At 46.4% G+C, this 17,542-nt stretch overlaps 1 protein-coding gene across 2 annotated transcripts; it reads left to right on the top strand.

The window, feature by feature from the left end:
• Window positions 1–709: 709 nt before the first annotated feature.
• Window positions 710–17,253, top strand: LOC144094725 (putative ammonium transporter 3). Of its 2 annotated transcripts, XM_077628637.1 has the most exons (10): window positions 710–1,116; window positions 2,336–2,879; window positions 3,933–4,004; window positions 8,295–8,354; window positions 8,449–8,522; window positions 9,364–9,683; window positions 10,955–11,152; window positions 13,308–14,850; window positions 14,971–15,498; window positions 15,536–17,253. In XM_077628637.1, exons 1-8 carry the CDS (start codon window positions 1,032–1,034, stop codon window positions 13,530–13,532), a joined length of 1,578 nt encoding a protein of 525 aa, XP_077484763.1. In that variant the 5' UTR covers window positions 710–1,031; the 3' UTR covers window positions 13,533–14,850; window positions 14,971–15,498; window positions 15,536–17,253. The 2 variants fall into 2 exon arrangements, with proteins under 2 accessions (XP_077484763.1, XP_077484762.1); XM_077628636.1 differs by having other exon boundaries at window positions 776–1,116; window positions 14,971–17,253.
• The last annotated feature ends 289 nt before the right edge of the window (window positions 17,254–17,542 follow it).

The following is a 17,542-nucleotide window of genomic DNA, read 5'->3' on the forward strand; positions in this document are numbered from 1 at the left end:
TTCCAACTTGAACTCCACTTTCTGCGCTCACATTTTGTTTTGGCCTGCATTTTACAGAATGTTTGCTCTCCTAAAATAGTAACGACACCGCTTAGAACAATGAAAACGCACCGGTACCAAAAAGATTTAGCATTTTAGCAGGTAAGCGGTGTTCCTATCTTTGTCGTCGTATGGTATCTCCACTGCCGTGGTTCACGCCTTTGTCCTCGCGAGAATCAGTTCTGGAGGCTGAAAGTCGCTTCCTGGCGTCCGTTTCTTTCTGTTACGCTAATATCACTCCGGAGACGTTATTTGACCATCTCTCCGTCTGGGCAAACCCACCCACGTGTCAGTGAAAGGAGAAAGCCGCAGGAAACGTCCACACTCATCGGGCCCGTTATTGGAACCGCACATGCCGCGCTCCGGCGGCTACGACCTTCGCACGGGTGTGTCATCATTGCGCTGCAGCCTACTCCTTCAGATGCGCGCGCGGTGCTGTCCTAGCAACACCGAGGCCGTGGCGGCACACTTCGCTCCTGCCCGATCCCTTCCTCCTTACTCGCCTCTTACCCCCCATCTCTCTCTTTCTCTCCACTCCCCTATTTCCTCTCCCTTCCCTCGAACCTTGCGAGAGCGCGTGCCGTCGTCCCGCGCTCAGCCTCCCAATATCCCGTTCACTTCCTGCTCCAGCGCACTCGTCGGCTCCCCCGAGGCCCGGAGCCGTCGATGCAGACGCCCGGCTGCGGCGGCAGCGGGCAAACACCACGCCACGACGGCCGGCGAAGGCTCGCCTGTTGCCTCCCGCCAGCGCGCGCGCGTGGCATTACGGCTGCGAGAAAGACGCGAGGCCACACTGGCCAGCACGCCGAGCTTAAGCCTCACAAAGAAAAAGCGCGCCACCGGCCGGGGTCGCCTCGAGCGAGAAGGCAGCTACGGAGGTCAAGGGTGTGCGTTCGTGTTTGCGTATGCGAAATTTTGAATTTTCGTGTTGAGTATACGGCGTTCGAGTGTAAACTGTCGAGTAAACCATCATAGTTAAAACGACAACAGCCATGATTGTGGACCCCAAGAGCATGAAGCCCGACGATGCGACGTGGGTGCTCACGTCGTCTTTCGTCATCTTCACCATGCAGACAGGTGAGTGCATGGGCCGCGCTTTGGCCGGACTGTCGGCTCCAGATGTAGTCCGTGTATGTTCGAAGGCATTGCGTGCTGTTTACGCATTCATTAGCTGGACTGCCTCGTGTTCCCCTCTCATTTGTTTATTGTCGTTCATCGGGGCATTGTCTCGGTAGAGTTTTAATGACAAGTACCAGAGGGGGATGCAAAAGCTGCACGAACGGCACAAGAAATAATCGTTTCTACGAAAGCTAACATATCGCTCTGACGTCTGAAAAAAGGTTTGGCTGATTTGTTTCTCCGCTTTGGTGTTTGCTTACTGTTCGAGAACTCAGTTTTGTTCAGATACCTAAATTAAATAATATGGTAAAAAGCTCGTCAGGAAGCCGACGCAAAAGCGGCAGGTTTCGCATTGTCACTAAAGAACCACTCTGATTTTCCCTTCCTTCTGAATACAAATTTTCTACAAGGAACTTGAGTTGTTTCGCAGACCTAGAGAATATTAATACTCTTTTTATCGTGTGTTTTTAGCTGTCATAATACTTAATTTTGTCGCAACTGCAAGTATAGGAATTGTTTTAATTATCAAACGTGTTCTAATGATGTTGAGTGCGCAGGAACGTACGTGCTGACTTTTCGCATTTTTTTGTGCAGTTTAAGTCTATCAAGTTCGAGAACAAAGCATATCTATTTGTCGGCTGCACATATGGGTGCTCACTTCACAATCAGGAGTTCAAGAAATAAAACTTGAGCCATATGCCGAGTGCCTTAACAAAAGCGCTTACCGAAAGGCATGGACGTCTTCACGACAGTCTTCAACAGGCAAAAACAGACTTTTTAAGAAAGGGTGTGCACGTCTCAGAAATGAGCCTAATGTGAAAGGTAATAAAAGACGCTTACTTTGGCCTTTTCGTGTAAGGCATTTCAGTAAAAGAAAAGGGCGGGGGGGGGGGAGATTGATTACTCGATCTCAGTCGTTAAGGTGTTCGCAACACCTCGTTTGTGATAAAGCCTTTTACTATATTTCATTTTAGTCTAAGTACAGTAGTTGCAATGTGTGACTAATAGATCGTTTGTGTTCTTGCGCAAGCAGCTCTGGGTAAAGAAACCCTCGATATTGCGCCTTGCGAAATGTCACTACCCCTCTGTTCCCGGAGACTTTCTGTAAGGCTTAGTACAACAGCGCGTGTCAGGCCCTTTCTCTTGCGCAACGGAGTCGTCCTCGTTGCGTGCATAGGCTTCGGACTGCTCGAGTCCGGCTGCGTGTCCAAGAAGAACGAGGTGAACATCCTAATGAAGAACGCCGTGGACGTGGTGCTGGGTGGCCTCACGTACTGGAGCGTCGGCTACGGACTGCAGAACGGCCGCGGCCCGGGCACCAACCCTTTCTGCGGCGTCGGCTCCTTCTTCCTGGATGCCAGCTCCGAGGTGATGGGCGAGGAGTTCGCCATGTTCATCTTCCAGCTGTCCTTCGCCACCACCGCGACCACCATCGTGTCCGGCGCCATGGCGGAGCGCACCAACTTCCACGCGTACTGTCTCTTCTCGGCGCTGAGCACGCTCATGTACTGCATCCCTGCCGGCTGGGTCTGGAGCGGACACGGCTTCCTGAACCGCATCGGCGTCATAGACTTCGCCGGTTCGGCCTGCGTCCACCTGCTGGGAGGCACGTCGGGACTCGTGTCGGCACTGGTGCTCGGGCCCAGGCTCAGCTGGGACCGGCACAGCAGACCGCGCATGGGAAACCCCACCAACGCCATGATCGGAGCGTTCACTCTCTGGTGGGCTCACTTGTCGGGATCTTAAGAGATGGGGCTTGAAGCAGTGTTCGCTGATGCTTGCTCACCCTTTGTATGCTTACACACAACAGCTTAGGTGCTGATCAGCATATCAGCAGTTTCATCTACTCATACAGTCGCAGTGAAAGAGTTTGGACTGAATTAATCTCAAAAATTGGTAATTGCTTAACATGATACATTGGCCCGACAACGCCTGGAAAGTGCCTGTTTTGAAAATTATGAAGAATGTGAAATGTAATCGAAAAGATTCCCACCAAGAGTAGAAAATGTGCGGCGAGGTGAACATTGGGGTCTTTCTGTCCGCTGCATCAACCTGACCTCCAGTGTCACCGCACAGAACTGAGTAGCGAGGTCTGGATATCGAACTGGCTCTCATGTGCGCCATGAAAGGAACGTCCTCATCTGTCTGAGGCGCTATGGGGAGAACGAATGACCGATCTTCGCAAGTGCAATAAAAGTGGCCAAAGGCCATCAAGTACAGCCTATAGTTAAACCGAGCGAATTTGAAGGAATTTAAGCGGGCCCACCCTTTCCGAAATAACAAAGATAATGGAGACTGCGTTTGACATTGCTCCTCAATGTGTGCTTTGCAGATGTGAGGGCGGGCGCCAAAACGCTAAAAAGGAAACAAACAGAGCAGACGTGTAAAAAGTGACAACCTCTGCATTACCTTGGTAGAGTCCTCTTCAATAAACCGTGTGGTATGCCACTCCATTCCTCGGCCCCGCACTTTCGCGTAAACACGCTTGGCTGATCTTTGCTGTGCGTTTCACCTGCGTATTTTTGTTTATTTTCCTATTAAGTGTTAGACCCAGAAAAGCATGTTGTTATGATGTCCTTAGAGAAGAGCCACTTTCATAACATGGTATTTCAGGCGTATAGCGAATAACGACACTTCCTATACGTAACCATTATTTTTGGCGAAACAGTCATCAATTTGGGCAATCCTCAATCACAGAACGGTAAATAAGAAGTAATTGTATTCTGATATGGGACATCATCCCATGTTACTTCAACCATCGTTTCTTCCTCAAGGTGGGGTTCCCTCGTCTTCAACAGTGGCAGCACATTCGGCATATCGGACGAAAAATGGCACTTCGCCGCAAGGTATGTTGTCTCACGCGCTGCCACTTTCGTTACGGACGTGTAACTGTGTGTTAATTTCACGGGATTGCGTTCTGTTGCGTCATTTGTGGTCATCGAGTTCGCCGGGCGTCAGCATACATTGCTTTCCAAGCACACGCCAATAGTTAGCTTTTCTCGGTGACGTAAAGGACTTGAAAAACTACACACCGATCGATCCGCTTACTGCACATTACCTGTAAGGTATTTTTTAGGGCAATCGCTAATATAGAGTCCGGAAAACCTCAAAATTCAATCAACCAAATGATCAGGCAGGCTCTAGTAAAGGATATTCCACAATAGATCATATTCACACTATCAATCAGATGATAGAGAAATGCGCAGAATATAACCAACCTCTATATATAGCTTTCATTGATTACGAGAAAGCATTCGACTCAGTGGAAACCTCAGCAGTCATACAGGCATTGCAGAATCAGGGCGTAGAAGAGCCTTATGTGAAAATACTGGAAGATATAATGGCTACACAGCCTCCATAGTCCTCTATTCAGGAATAAAATTCCAATAAGGAAGGGTGTCAGGCAGGCAGACAAAATCTCACTAATGCTATTCACCGCCTGTTTACAAGAGGTGTTCAGAGGACTGGGCACGGAACGGTTGAGAATAAGGTTTAATGGAGAATACCTTAGTATTCAGGAATTCGCTGATGACCTTGCAGGTCACCCAGGAAATGAACTGTAAAGCATGATCAGTAAGTTGGACAGGCAGGGCGAACGTTGGGTATAAGAAGTAATGTACAAAAATCAAACTAATGTTCAACAATCTCGCAAGGGAGCAGCAGTTGACAATTGGCAGCGAGGTGCTGGAAGTGGTAAGGGGATACGTCTACTTAGTGCAGGTAATGACCTCTGATCCGGATCATGATAGAGAAATAACAAGAAGAATAAGAATAGGGTGGAGCGCATATGACAGGTTCTCTCAGATCATGAATGGCAGTTTATCGATATCCCTCAAGCGAAAAACATATAACAGCTCTATCTTACCGATACTCGCCTATGAAGCAGAAACAAGGAAGCTAACGAAAAGGGTTCAGCTTCAATTGAGGACAACGCAGCGAGCTATAGGAAGAAAAGAATAGGTGTAACTTTAAGAGACCGGAAGAGGGCAGAGTGGGTCAGTGAACAAACACGGGTTAATGACATCGTATTCGATATCAATATGAAGAAATCGGCTTGGGCAGGGCATTTAATGCGAAGGCAAGATAACCGATGGTCCTTAAGGGTAACGCACTGGATTCCAAGAGAAGGCAAGCGTAGCAGGGGGCGGCAGAAAGTTAGGTGGGCGATGAAATGCTTTATTGCAGAAAAATTAACTGCTCTTTAACTGCCTTGGAAACCAGCGTGCCAGTAAATTTGTTCGTTTCATCAAAACAAATAGTTATCTATATTACGTCCCTATCGAAAAACACAACAGAATATTTACTTTTGGGACAATAGAATTTTTGTAGTATTCTGGGACATGATCCTGTAGTAACTACAAAATTTTTGTTAGTAATGTGCGGTTATTTGTTATAGCGACAGAACTAGAGGAAAATACTACAGTACTAAAAATATAGTAAAATAGTACACAGAAAAATCATTGATTAAGACAGGAGGACAAAACATTTTTGTCGTGTTTTTCGCATGAATCTGTCGTATTTTTTCACATGGACGGTAAAAGAATGTGCATCTCTCATTAACCTCGAGTTGAGGCTTATTTCCCATAGGCACCAACACCTTCGTGCAAAGGACAACGTACGGGTTTATTCTTGAAACTTTGCAGAAAATATGAATTCTTACAGTAGGTTGCGGAAATGGAAGTAAATTTTGAGATCTTTTGAACTTGTTGTATCGCCTGGATGCACGCAGTGGGGCCGGTACACTGAAAAACCTTTGAAAGCGACCTTGACTGTTAAAAATATGCTTGGCAAATCAATTGTCCAACCTGCATCATTTCTTTCTTTACCTCTGCATATATTCTCAGTTTCTTTTCCACGCCAACATGTATCACACATAAGGTTTCTGTTTGTGTGCAGGTCTGATGCTAGGCCTTTTCTTACGCACATAAGAACGACAAAAGCGCGATTCCGAGCATTTTTGCCTCCCAGTAACGCAATGCTTCATTTATAATTTTTTTCTTGAGGCTGTATATTCATCTTGCTACGTGCTCTGGAAGCCTATTAATGCTCCTTTGGAACAGGATGAGAGCAAAAATGAGCATGCAAAAAGGGCTACGAAGCATTCAACGCTCTTTTGTTAATAATTAACTTACTTTGAAATATTTTGTGACTTCTGTAGCCAGAAGGCGAAGAAATCTATTCAGCGTCGTATTTGCCTTTGAAGCAACGTATGCGTGGGTACATGCAACATGTTTTACAGGACGGTGGAAGCAGAACGCACCGTGCTATGTTTCTAGAGCTCTTTCAACATCTCACGGACATTCTAAGCGAAATTATGCTCAGTAATTATGTTGTTACGAGCAAGACCTAGGGTACAGTCTTAGTCAAAAGTCTCCTGGCCATCCGAAACTGTGTGATGGAAACGTTACGCCACCCCTGGAGCTCCAAAAATATGAAGGGGTGAGGACCACAGTTCACCCCATGGAGACATTGCTCAACTGGAACGTGTTCAGCGAAAAGCAGTTCGTTTTATTTATGGGAAATATAGAAGGATAGACTCTCCAACTGCATTAATTCGGAAGAGTAATTTACAGTTCTTGGCAATAAGAAGAAAAGTTACCCGTCTAGTACTGCTTCATAATTACATGTCTGGAAATCTGAAGGCAGATCTTCCTGATTGTGTGAAGCTGGCGAGCACTAGGAGAACACGTCATGTACATGAGCAGTCATTAGCACCAATTTTCGCGCGAACTAGTGGGTTTAAGAACAGTTTTTTTCCGAACACTGTCGCGGAGTGGAATGGCCTTCCTTCGGGTCTATGTAAGTCTAGGAATTTTGAGAAGGAGCTCAAGAACTTATTGTATGGCTCCCAGTATCTTGTTTGATGACTCTGGTTTTGTGTCCTGTTTACTGACTCGCGGTTTTGTAGCTGGTGCTCTTTTAGAAATTTTTTTTAGTTGTATGCCCCTCCTGCTTGGGCCAACTCTGGCTTGCAGTATACTGAAATAAATAAATAAATAAATTCGGGACCTCGGGGTTGCCAAAAGTGTCATACACTAACTAGCCCAGCAAGAGGTACTGTTAAGTGTCATACCACACGGTTCATAAGCAGATCCTGTGGATTGGCACCTTTTGTTCAAGGGTGCGCATGCTTCTGGCTACGTATTCGTGTTAAAGCTGCAGCGAGGATTTCGGCACACACTGTGACCTGGCATGTGCTTTCGGATATCCTGCTAAATGTTTTCCCCTTACGTTCTACGAACCCAGGACTGCTTATTATGAAGTAGCTGACAGTAAACGCCTGTAAGGACCGTATATTCTTTCATTCCAGAATATCACTACGCGCTCCAGAGTATCTAGGTTAACTCACTAGTGAAACGAACAATGAACGGGCATTTTATTTTCCAGCTTGTTAAATACAAAGTCACACCTGAGACAGCCTGATAACACAGCAAACTTACAATCTGTATCCGCACAATATATTGTGACGAATCCTCTTCCAATTCATTCTTTTCTCCCTCAACCACTGGTCGTCCAACCTTTGATAATGCCTGCGGCTCGCAAAGAAGAGCGTCCTGGGGTATGCATATGTTCGTTTCATAATTGGCAAGTGAACAAACAATCACCTCGTGGAAAAACCAGTAGTTATGGCTAGATTGTAACGGCAGGCTTCACAGTTGCTACTACGACCGTTTTTCCTTGTACACATTGTGCAGTTTGCTTCAAATGTTCATTTCAAATGCTCCATTTGAGGGCCTGGTAAATGCCAGCCATTTTGGTGCCGTACTTCGCCGCCTCGGGAAAGCTAGGGAAGAAGCTTTAACGTGCTGGTGTTGGACCGCAAAAATGAGACATTGGGTCATTCGGCCCCCCGAGTTTCGCGGCCGGGTCCCTGGGCTTTACAAGCGTATCTATGGGTTTTACTGGAGAGAAGGGCCTTTACGTAACCGTTCGCTGTCGTTCGGTTTAGTGTCGGCACTGAAAGTGCCATGAGTGCACAGCCCTTCTCCTCCTACAAGATGATTATACATGAGCCCGTACAATCACCGCTTATGTGAGCACATCTCTCGATGTAGCACTCCGTTCGTAATAGGGGGATCTGTGCCTTCGGCTACAGTGTTACAGGAATAACCGCACCGTTTTCTTGCTTTCTTTAGGTCGGCCGTCTCGACAATCAATTCTTCCATCGGCGGAGGTCTCGTGGGTACAATTGCAACGTAAGATTGCCTTTTTTTAGTTAATCTTTAAGACATTGAAATGACAAATATTTATGTATTTCTACATCAGCATTTTTTTTTATAATTCTTCCAGCTACTTGGTCCACAAAAGCTTCGACATTGAAGACATCATCACTTCTATTCTCGGGTCACTGGTGTCGATAACAGGTAAGACTGGACACGGATTAACTAGCTTACTATAGAAATAACAAAACTGAGTTTCAGCGTGCGTTTCTCATGCTTTTCCACAGTACCAAACCAGCGCGACCTGCAGTTTGCGTGTGTAAGGTTCGACGTATAGAGGCTTCTGGGCATCTTGAAGCACGTATGGTAGTCACCTACTGGGTGGTTTGAGAGCAGAGCAAAAAAAAAAATTGTAGGGGACAGTTAAGCTCCGCCATATGGGTATGAGGCTGTGATGTGATAGCTTAATGGGTTAATTCCCATGTATGCTCAATGTCAATCTCCACTTTACATTCATAGATCCCTGGGAGTCCCCATACCCCGCCTGGCGCAGTGGTGCGGCGGTTAAGCGATGCGCCACTGCACTGCGAAGGCAGGTGCTCCCAGTGGTGGGCCTTGTGCGACCCAGATTGATCTTCCCGAGCAACCAATCATTAATTTAACTGCCGCCTGCAAAGGTGGGCAGGGTGTGGTGACGCCGCAAGGTGTTCTATTTTCTTGACTCACTGGTGCCATATATTTATTTAACAGATTTATGCAGTTTTAAAGAAACAAAGGGTAGACGCGCATACAATGATACCATGTCCCCTCAAAGGTGATTGCCGGAAAAGCTAGAGACATGCCACCGGGGACGTAGGTGGGGTCGTCTCGCTAGGGGGTGTCCTGGGCCTTCGGAGTGATAGAGGAACCCCATGAACTGGTCCCAGAAGAATTATTTCCGCTATCCTCTTTCTCAGCCTGGTCTGGGTAAAACAAAGATACCGTAAGTATCGGTTCAATAAAAGTTTCAATAATCAATCACTATACGATGGCGCGGCCCCCCTAGCCGGCTCGGCCTTCTACCGCTCCTGGGAGGCGCTGCTCATCGGCGCCGTGGGCGGCCTGTGCACGACGCCCGTGCCGTCCCTGCTGCGGCGCTGGCTGAGCGTGGACGACCCGGTGAACGCGGCGGCCATCCACGGCGTGGGCGGCCTCTGGGGCATGCTGGCCGTGGGCCTCTTCCTGGACACCACGCGCTACCAGGGGCTGCGCCATCACCGACGAGGCCTCTTCAAGGGGGGCGGCGGAAGCCTGCTGGGCATCCAGCTGGCCGCGTGCCTCACCATCGTCGCCTGGAGCGCCGGGGTCACCTTCCTCGTGCTCAAGGTCACGGCTATAGGCAACTTATTCGCTCAAGTAGATCGCGAAAGACGGCTCATCAAAGAACTGTACAAAGCATGGAAAGAAAAGACAACCGGAAGTTTAGCTTAAAGGATTCGGAAGCAATCAAACGACAAGATGCAGTGAAAATGATGCAATTCGGTCATTTTGGCTGTCTTTTAAAGGAACAACGTGACCTAGGCACTGCCGCTTTATTTTGCTGTTGGAAACGATTTTTCACCCATTTGAGACGGATCGAGTAGCCCGTAAAATCGCTTAAACTTATGCCGTCGCAATACAAGCGGGAGCTCCAGAGCGTACGCCTTTCATGCAACCGGAGGCACAGATTCCAAGTGTTGCTCTGCTTGTGAAACGTTACGCAGACCGAAAACTTCGTGGAGAACGTTATTCAGCAATGGTTTCATCACTAGTACACTTTGATCGTGCTCTTAAGTCACGCTGCTGTCACAGTATAAGAGGCACACGTAGCACTCTCACTGTTTTCGAGTGCTTGCCATTTCAGCGACTGCTGTGACGATGATGGAGCAGGTTTTTTAAAAGGTTACCTAGAGGTCACACTAACGCGCTTTCAGTAGTTGCTTCCGCGAGCGTTTACACGTGTAAAAGTTGGTCCAGAAAATGGTCTGACGAATTAGCTGCTAATGCAACCTTTCTTGCACCTGAGGTCGGCTCTCTACTCGAAAAAAGTTGCAAGCACTCCAGACAGAAAGGAGCAAAAAAATAGTAGACCGTGAAAAGAGCCTAGGAAACCTGAAACTGAGTTTTGACCAAACGATGATGTCACGACAGACCGTCCTATGACGTCACAGACACTGATAGGCCAAGCCGGCGACTGCAAGTGAGAGCTTGGGCCACTATCGTCTGAAATGACCACAAGCCAGAACGAAATTCTGTCCTTCAGCAAACGTAAAGGGAATATCGACGGTCGTGCGTCCAGTGACGTCACGTACGGAAGGCTGTCCGTAGAATCCTCCCCGATTGAAGCCACGAAATTGAAAATTTTAAAATTATTTTGCCCAATAACAAAACACCGTCCCCGTGCGAAATTTGGCACACAGGGCCGGAAATCTGCCAAGGACGTACCGTGATGGTTTCAGTAAAATCAGAGGAGGCAGAAAAAACGCCGGACCTGACCTTTAAGACGCACATAGCGTTCCGAGGAGGAAAGGGTTACGACCGCTGAAACGAAGCATAAAAGTCTGTGTTATTCTCGTCCGGGATTAACGCGCATGAACGAATTATATTTTCTCCTGCAGTTCATCAACAGAGTGACTCCATTACGGATGCGTCCAGGCGATGAGCTCTTGGGTGCAGACTTTGTGGAGCACTGCATCGATCATCGGGACAGTGCTGAATCGACGACACCCCACCTTCACCGAGACACGAGTGCTGAGACCGAGCCCGCTGATACAAGCCTGCTACCCGCGGAGGATGACTGCATGGCTTACCGCAAGGTGCTTAGCAAATTAATTACCAGGTTTGCGCGTAATAATAATCGGTGCAAGTCACAGACACATTTAACAGGCGCAAATTTGTCCGCTGTTATTACAATCAACAGCCTAGTAATTTCGTGCTGCAAGAAAAAAATCATCCTTAAATCTTTACAAATGATTTCGTCTTACGTTAACCCTCTCTCTGATCAGTATCAACAGAATAGCAACAAGCAATAAGAAAGCATGCGGTAAGTTCACGTAGATCCGTCAGGTTAGCGAGCTGTGTACACATAAAATCGCTAGGCCACACGCTTCTGATCCAATAGGACAAATTTTGCGTTTATAACAGCGGAACCATTGCATTACGTTAACTTTTGGACAATTTGTGCCATTTGGTAGTGGTATGACGATCACACACAAGAGGTCAGCTGAAAAAAAAAATCTTCCTTATAATGCTTTAGGGCAGCGCAAAACACGCATGGTTACGTGTTTTCACGTGCGCTATGTAGAGAGTCCTGAAGGCGCGGGCGTTGCCATTTGGCCAGTTGAGCCTCAAATTGTGCCACTCCAACTGTCCAGCGCTGAATCCCGCGTTACTTTGGCGCAACAGTGGAAACATTTTTTTCTTTTGTTTCTTTTTTCCCCTTCGTACCTCCCTTTCGTGCTAAATTTTCTGTTTTTAACAAAGCGGACGTTAGGGACTGTTTCGTAGGGAGTTTCCAAACTTTTTCCGGCATTCTTTCTCTCATATTTAGAATGTTTTAATGTGAAAGCATTACATGGCTCGTCGGCAACGAAACCCGTTGTTGTTGTTCAGACGTAACAGTCGGAAAACTCTAATGAGGTCACCATGGTTCCAGACTGGTGGCTCTAAAGCCGGGCGGTGACGTAAGGTTACAAGTTCAGAGATTCAACAGACGCCCGAATGTGTACATGGACACCTAAAGTCTTTTAGGTCAAAGCCCTAAAGAATGAAGGCCTTTAGGTCGAATGCCTTTAGGTTAAAGGCCTTCAGGGCGATGGCCTTTAGGTCAAAGCCGTTTGACATTAAAGGCGCACTAAAGAGGAATATGAACTCGCCTTTTTTACCGCGGGAACTTTACACGTTCCGGGCACTCTTAGAAACTTAGAATTATTGTCCTGTGCGGCCAATTGGCCTTATTAAATCGGATTAAACACTCCGGCTCCCGCCTTTTTTTTTTTAACTGAACACGGTAGGTAGGAGGAGTCAACCAACGCGTCAGCCAGCCCCGTGGCGACTTGCCGCTCTGCCATCGGCGGAGTGATACGTAAATCAGAGTCCACGTGAATTTTTACTTCCGTGGGCCTAATTTGCGGCTATATTGTCTGTGACTGAAACTGTTTATTCACGGAAACCTAAAAAACAAAATAAAAGCGAAAGCGAAGCCGCCACTGGACTGGCTGAAATGGACTCCACACGTTGGTTGACTCCGCCTACCTACCGCGTTGAGTTTAAAAAAAGGCGGAAGCCGGGACGTTTAATCCCAATTTAATTAAAGCAATCGGCCGCACAGGACAATTATTCGGAAATTCTAAGAATGCACGGAACGTGTAGACAGAGTTCCCGCGGTAAAAAGACGAGTTCAGATTCCTCTTTAGTGCACCTTTAAGGTCTTCACTCTAAAGATCTTTGACTTAAAGGCCTTTTTCTTAAAGGTCTTCACCAATAGATATTCAACATAAGAGCCATTGACCTAAAGGCCTTTACCCCAGATGCCTTTGAAACGTTAGCACTTGTTACTAACTAGTAATAACTAGTAAACTGATACAGCTAACTATTTAATATTAATAATAATAATAATAACTTCTTTATTTCCATCAGTGATGGAGGAGACTGCGAGTAAAAGTCGCTTTAGATGCAAGCGACTTGACTAGAGCCCGCAGCCTCCTTTACAAGGCAAACAGCGATTGAGCAGGAGATATACATAGCAATTGACCACATGTGAAATTTGCACAAAAAATAAACGCAAAGACACAAATTACCTGAAAAACGTTCTTCAATTATTTAAGAAAGATTGAGTGCCATAGTGTTGACGTAAAGCTCGTACATCAGTTATATCAGTTATATAAATATCAAGACTTGATTTCAGAAACAAATTTAAAAGGGTTGGTAGTGTGTATGATATCTTATACGAAATCTGCCCTGCCCGTCCAGGAGGACAACCCGGCCGAGTGCAAGCGCATGGACAGCGCCTCCAGCACGGAGGACGCGTCTCCGGTGCGCGTCCCTTCGCCCGACTTCCGGCGCAGCGCGGCGTCCCCTTTCTGGGAGGCCATGGGCGCCGAGTGCCGCGAGGCGCTCGACAAGGACGCGCTCGCCCAGCAGGAGATGACCATCCGTCTGGTGGCAAACTACCGGAGCAGCTGCGCCATCGCCTAGCAGGGCGCCGCTGCAGAGGCTGGCTCCGGCCGGCCTCCTAATTAGCCGCACGGTCGCGAACTCGGCTCAGGGCTCCACGAGAAAATACGGCGCTTACCATATATCAGGATTCGTGGGGTCAGGACTAAATTGGTACACTTATTGATTGCTCTTGCTTAAAGGGATGCTGTACTTTATGCTCACCCAAACATGCGTTACTTTAACTCTCTACCGAGCACTCTGTATGTAGTGTCTAGTTGGATTTGGAAGATTATTTATGCTTATCGATGCCCCGTTGTGTGTATTTTCAGAAGGGGGATAGAAGTTTAAGCGAAATAGGCAGCTCGTAAGCAAAAGTCAAGGGCAGAGTGCTTGCAGAGGGAAAGGGAAGAGCGTTGTTCGCTGACGCTGTACAACTTATGAACACGATAGCGATGTTCCGTGTTTGTCAAATATAACCAGACAGCACGATTTGCTTCTTACTTTTGTAGTGGGGCCCTTACGGCGTTCCTGAAGCTCAAAAGGTCTTCAAATAGAAGGGCAAGGATTCTACTTACCTTGCAGAAATTTAGAGCTTGTGGGGTGGCGTAAGTATTCCACTATACCAATGAGAACCAAACCATACTACCCGGTTGTTTTGGAAAACACGGCGCGTGTCGGATAAGGAAGTGCCATAAAAAAAAAAGAAAGTTCAATGCCCAGTGATTTGAAAAATTATTCTAGATAAGACGTACAGTGCACATCTGAGATTTTCAAGCGCAATGCTAATCCTAAACGGCGATGTGCAGCCTAAGCTACTGTCTGGAGCTACAGTTTCTCGCCATTTTCTTTAGAGCAAGCTTTCTCAGAACTGAGAGGAATAAAGAATGACATGTTACGACAGTAATTAAATCAGATGCATCGGAGAGGCCTCGGTCATTAGGTAGTTCTGGAGGCAATCGTTGTGGCGAGACGACTTGTAGCCTGGTACACTTTAAAAGAACTTTTTTTTTTAACTCTCCGTCCACGAAGAGACTGTGCCCTGAAATGTGACACATTGTTGGCAGTGTCCGTGGCTCCGCCCGCGCAATTTGACAAGCTAACTGTGGGGCCTCTTGTGGTTACAAACGCTTGCGAAGCGCGTGGTTCATCCTTAGAGGCGGCTTAGGCCAGCCAGTTTAAACTTTAGCAGCAAGTTATGCGCTCTCCCGCCTCATTTTTCCGTCCAAGAGACATTACGACACTTTGTCTTCCCGCCTTTTTCGACTTCCTGCAGGTTCTTTGTAAATAATTTTTACTTTTATCGGCATAATCTCCTTGTTTATCTTGTAGAATACTTTCTGATTGGTGTAAAAACACCGTAGTTGCCTTTTTTAATTGGTTTTTGGGGAAAGGAACTGGCGCAGTATGTCTCATATATCGTTGGACACCTGAACCGCGCCGTAAGGGAAGGGATAATGGAGGGAGTGAAAGATGAAAGGAGTTGTCTAGATCAAGAATGTTGTTTTGTATATCTTAGAAAAAGTATGAGGAGTGCACTTATGTTTCTTGAATAATCTTAATTTTTTTTGTTATCAGCGGTTGAGAATTTTTGATCATTTAGGCGTCCTGAATTTATTACATTTACTTAACGTAATTACCAAAGGGTGAAATACAGACAAAGCAGATAACACAAATCGCCCTGCTTTTCCCAGGTTGTTTATTTCTGCGCACTGTTACCGATGGCGAATGAAATGTTTGCACGAGTATACCGTAGGAAATTATTGACGCCGCATTCCGCGCGACCACAGAATGCGCAGCAACGACCACAGACAACTGCAAAGGTGCCAGAGCAAACGCTTTGCAAAACTAAATGAATTGTGCGGCTGTTTACCACCTCGCTGTAAGGATCCCTGTAAGCTTCTGAACACCTAAACTAAAGCACATTGCCAAAGCAAATGATAAATTTTGCGGTAATGTCACGACCATCTCTAAGGTGTACTTCGCAGAAAAGCCGGAAATCCAGACTGTACAAAGTAACAAGTAGAGACGGCTGGTGTTCACAGCCCTCGGTGACATGAAGGTTGTGTGCATATTGTGCACGGTGACCTCCATGAATCACGCACTGCGAGAATCAAGCGCAGATCTCTGACTAAAGTATAACCTCATAGCTCGCAACCGCCTCCTTCCCTCACTATAGACTTTTCGAATAGGGGGTCCCTATCGGTTAGGGGACAAAGGAATAGCGGGACGCCAGTGCGCATGCGTAGAACAATAATCCGAGGGCGATTATATGCCTGCACATTGGCACCTCGCTATTCCCCTATCCCCAAAACCGAAAGAGTTGCCCTATTCTAAAGGTCTGTATTCCTTCACCGTCCATACGATGCTCGCCGGAGCACACAGCGGCATGCACTTGTTCCGTCCTTGTCGAACTTTTTCTAGGCCGGACTCTGCTGAAAAGCGGCCTGCTGTTCGTGTGTATTTTGCTCTTTTTATATGATTACGCTGGATTACATGTTATATGTGTAACTGTACGCAGTATAGAATAGCAGCTTCCTGATAATGGCGTGAATTTATGACTGTTTCGTGACTGCTGGCTTCTTTCGTATGCATGCAGTGGAGAAGACAGTCAAATGCTGCGAAAGTTTCTTGAACCAACTTTGTCATGGAGTAAAAGAAAAACAGCTGAATTGACGGTACCGCGCGTGTCTCTCTGAACGGAACGCGTTGTTCTGCTGGTGCTACTTTTGTGCCAACGTATAAACTGCTTCTGCACCGAGAGTTAGTAGCACCCTCTTACTTTAACCTGTTGCCGAAACCGCTCCTGCAGCGTTTGTGTCAAGCTGTTGCACGCTCCTGCAGAGTTTGTTGTGAAAGTGCGTGACCCAGTATTTGCCATTTTATTTACTGCCATTTCCCCATTGCCAGGATTTCGGGACAAGCGCCCCTAGTACCTTTGGCTGCCACATTGTGGCGTATGGTTTTGAGTACTCAAACTGCGCGTTGGCATCGTTGGTGACGTAACAGAGACAATGACCGAGTGGATAGCATGACAGGCCGCGACACTCTAAGCAAAAAGGAGTAAAAGGCAGCAAGCTGTCCTCCAGAGCATTCCCTTTTATATAAAGGCAGTGCGCTAGAGGCCAGCTTACTCCCTTTCTTACTCCCTTAAAGGTGTATTCGTGTTTAGGGTAGGCTTAGAGGCAATGCCCGGGAGCTGTCCCAAATTCCTGGTAATGCTTTAGGAATACTATTATCAGAAATGTGTTGTGTCATCGGTGCAGTAGTTTTTGATAACGTCTGAACCTTTTATGCTATGCTATGTCCAAAAGTACAAAAAATATCAGAACTTTTTTTTTATCTTGCCACAATATGTGCATCACATTTTGTGCACATTATACAGTGATGATCCAAGGTTAAGATAGCACGGGCTAAAGGTGATTTGGCAAAGCCGTGTAAATTTAGAGTTTTTGGACAATCGTTGCTTGACTGTGAGGAAGTTTAAACATTAGCCACGAGTCACGCCATATCATTGTAACTCATACATTTCACCAGTAAATGTATACACGCTGTTAAGCCTTCTGCATGCCATTTATATTTAATGTTCTGACTCCGTATGTTGTAGTTATAGCTGAACGTCCACATGAAGCCCATGCTTTTTTGAACCTGTTCATTAGATATCCAAGTAAAGTGGCGCCCCATAACGTGTTTCCCGCAAGCGTATTTTCTCGTGCCAATATATGCGATCTCAATGTATTTTGCTGTATTAAAGAAAATTACCAAAACAGAGGTGTTCTGCTCACGTTTTCTTGTTATTATGATGACAATCTAAAATAAATGAAAAATACCTCGTGCAACGCAAGCAGCATTACAGTTGTGAGGCGGGGTTCAGTCCAGGGCATGACCCTAGTACATTACACAGTCAACAATGAACTGAACTATGATAACATGCTAGATACGCACAAGTCTAATATTATTTTTGCAGTCAAAATGCAGGTTTAATAAACTTTAATCTGCCGACTACATAACTGATCAGATGTCTATTCGGTACATTTCAGACTCGGAAAAGA

The sequence above is a fragment of the Amblyomma americanum genome, chromosome 6, assembly GCF_052857255.1.
Source record: "Amblyomma americanum isolate KBUSLIRL-KWMA chromosome 6, ASM5285725v1, whole genome shotgun sequence".
NCBI lineage: Eukaryota > Metazoa > Arthropoda > Arachnida > Ixodida > Ixodidae > Amblyomma > Amblyomma americanum.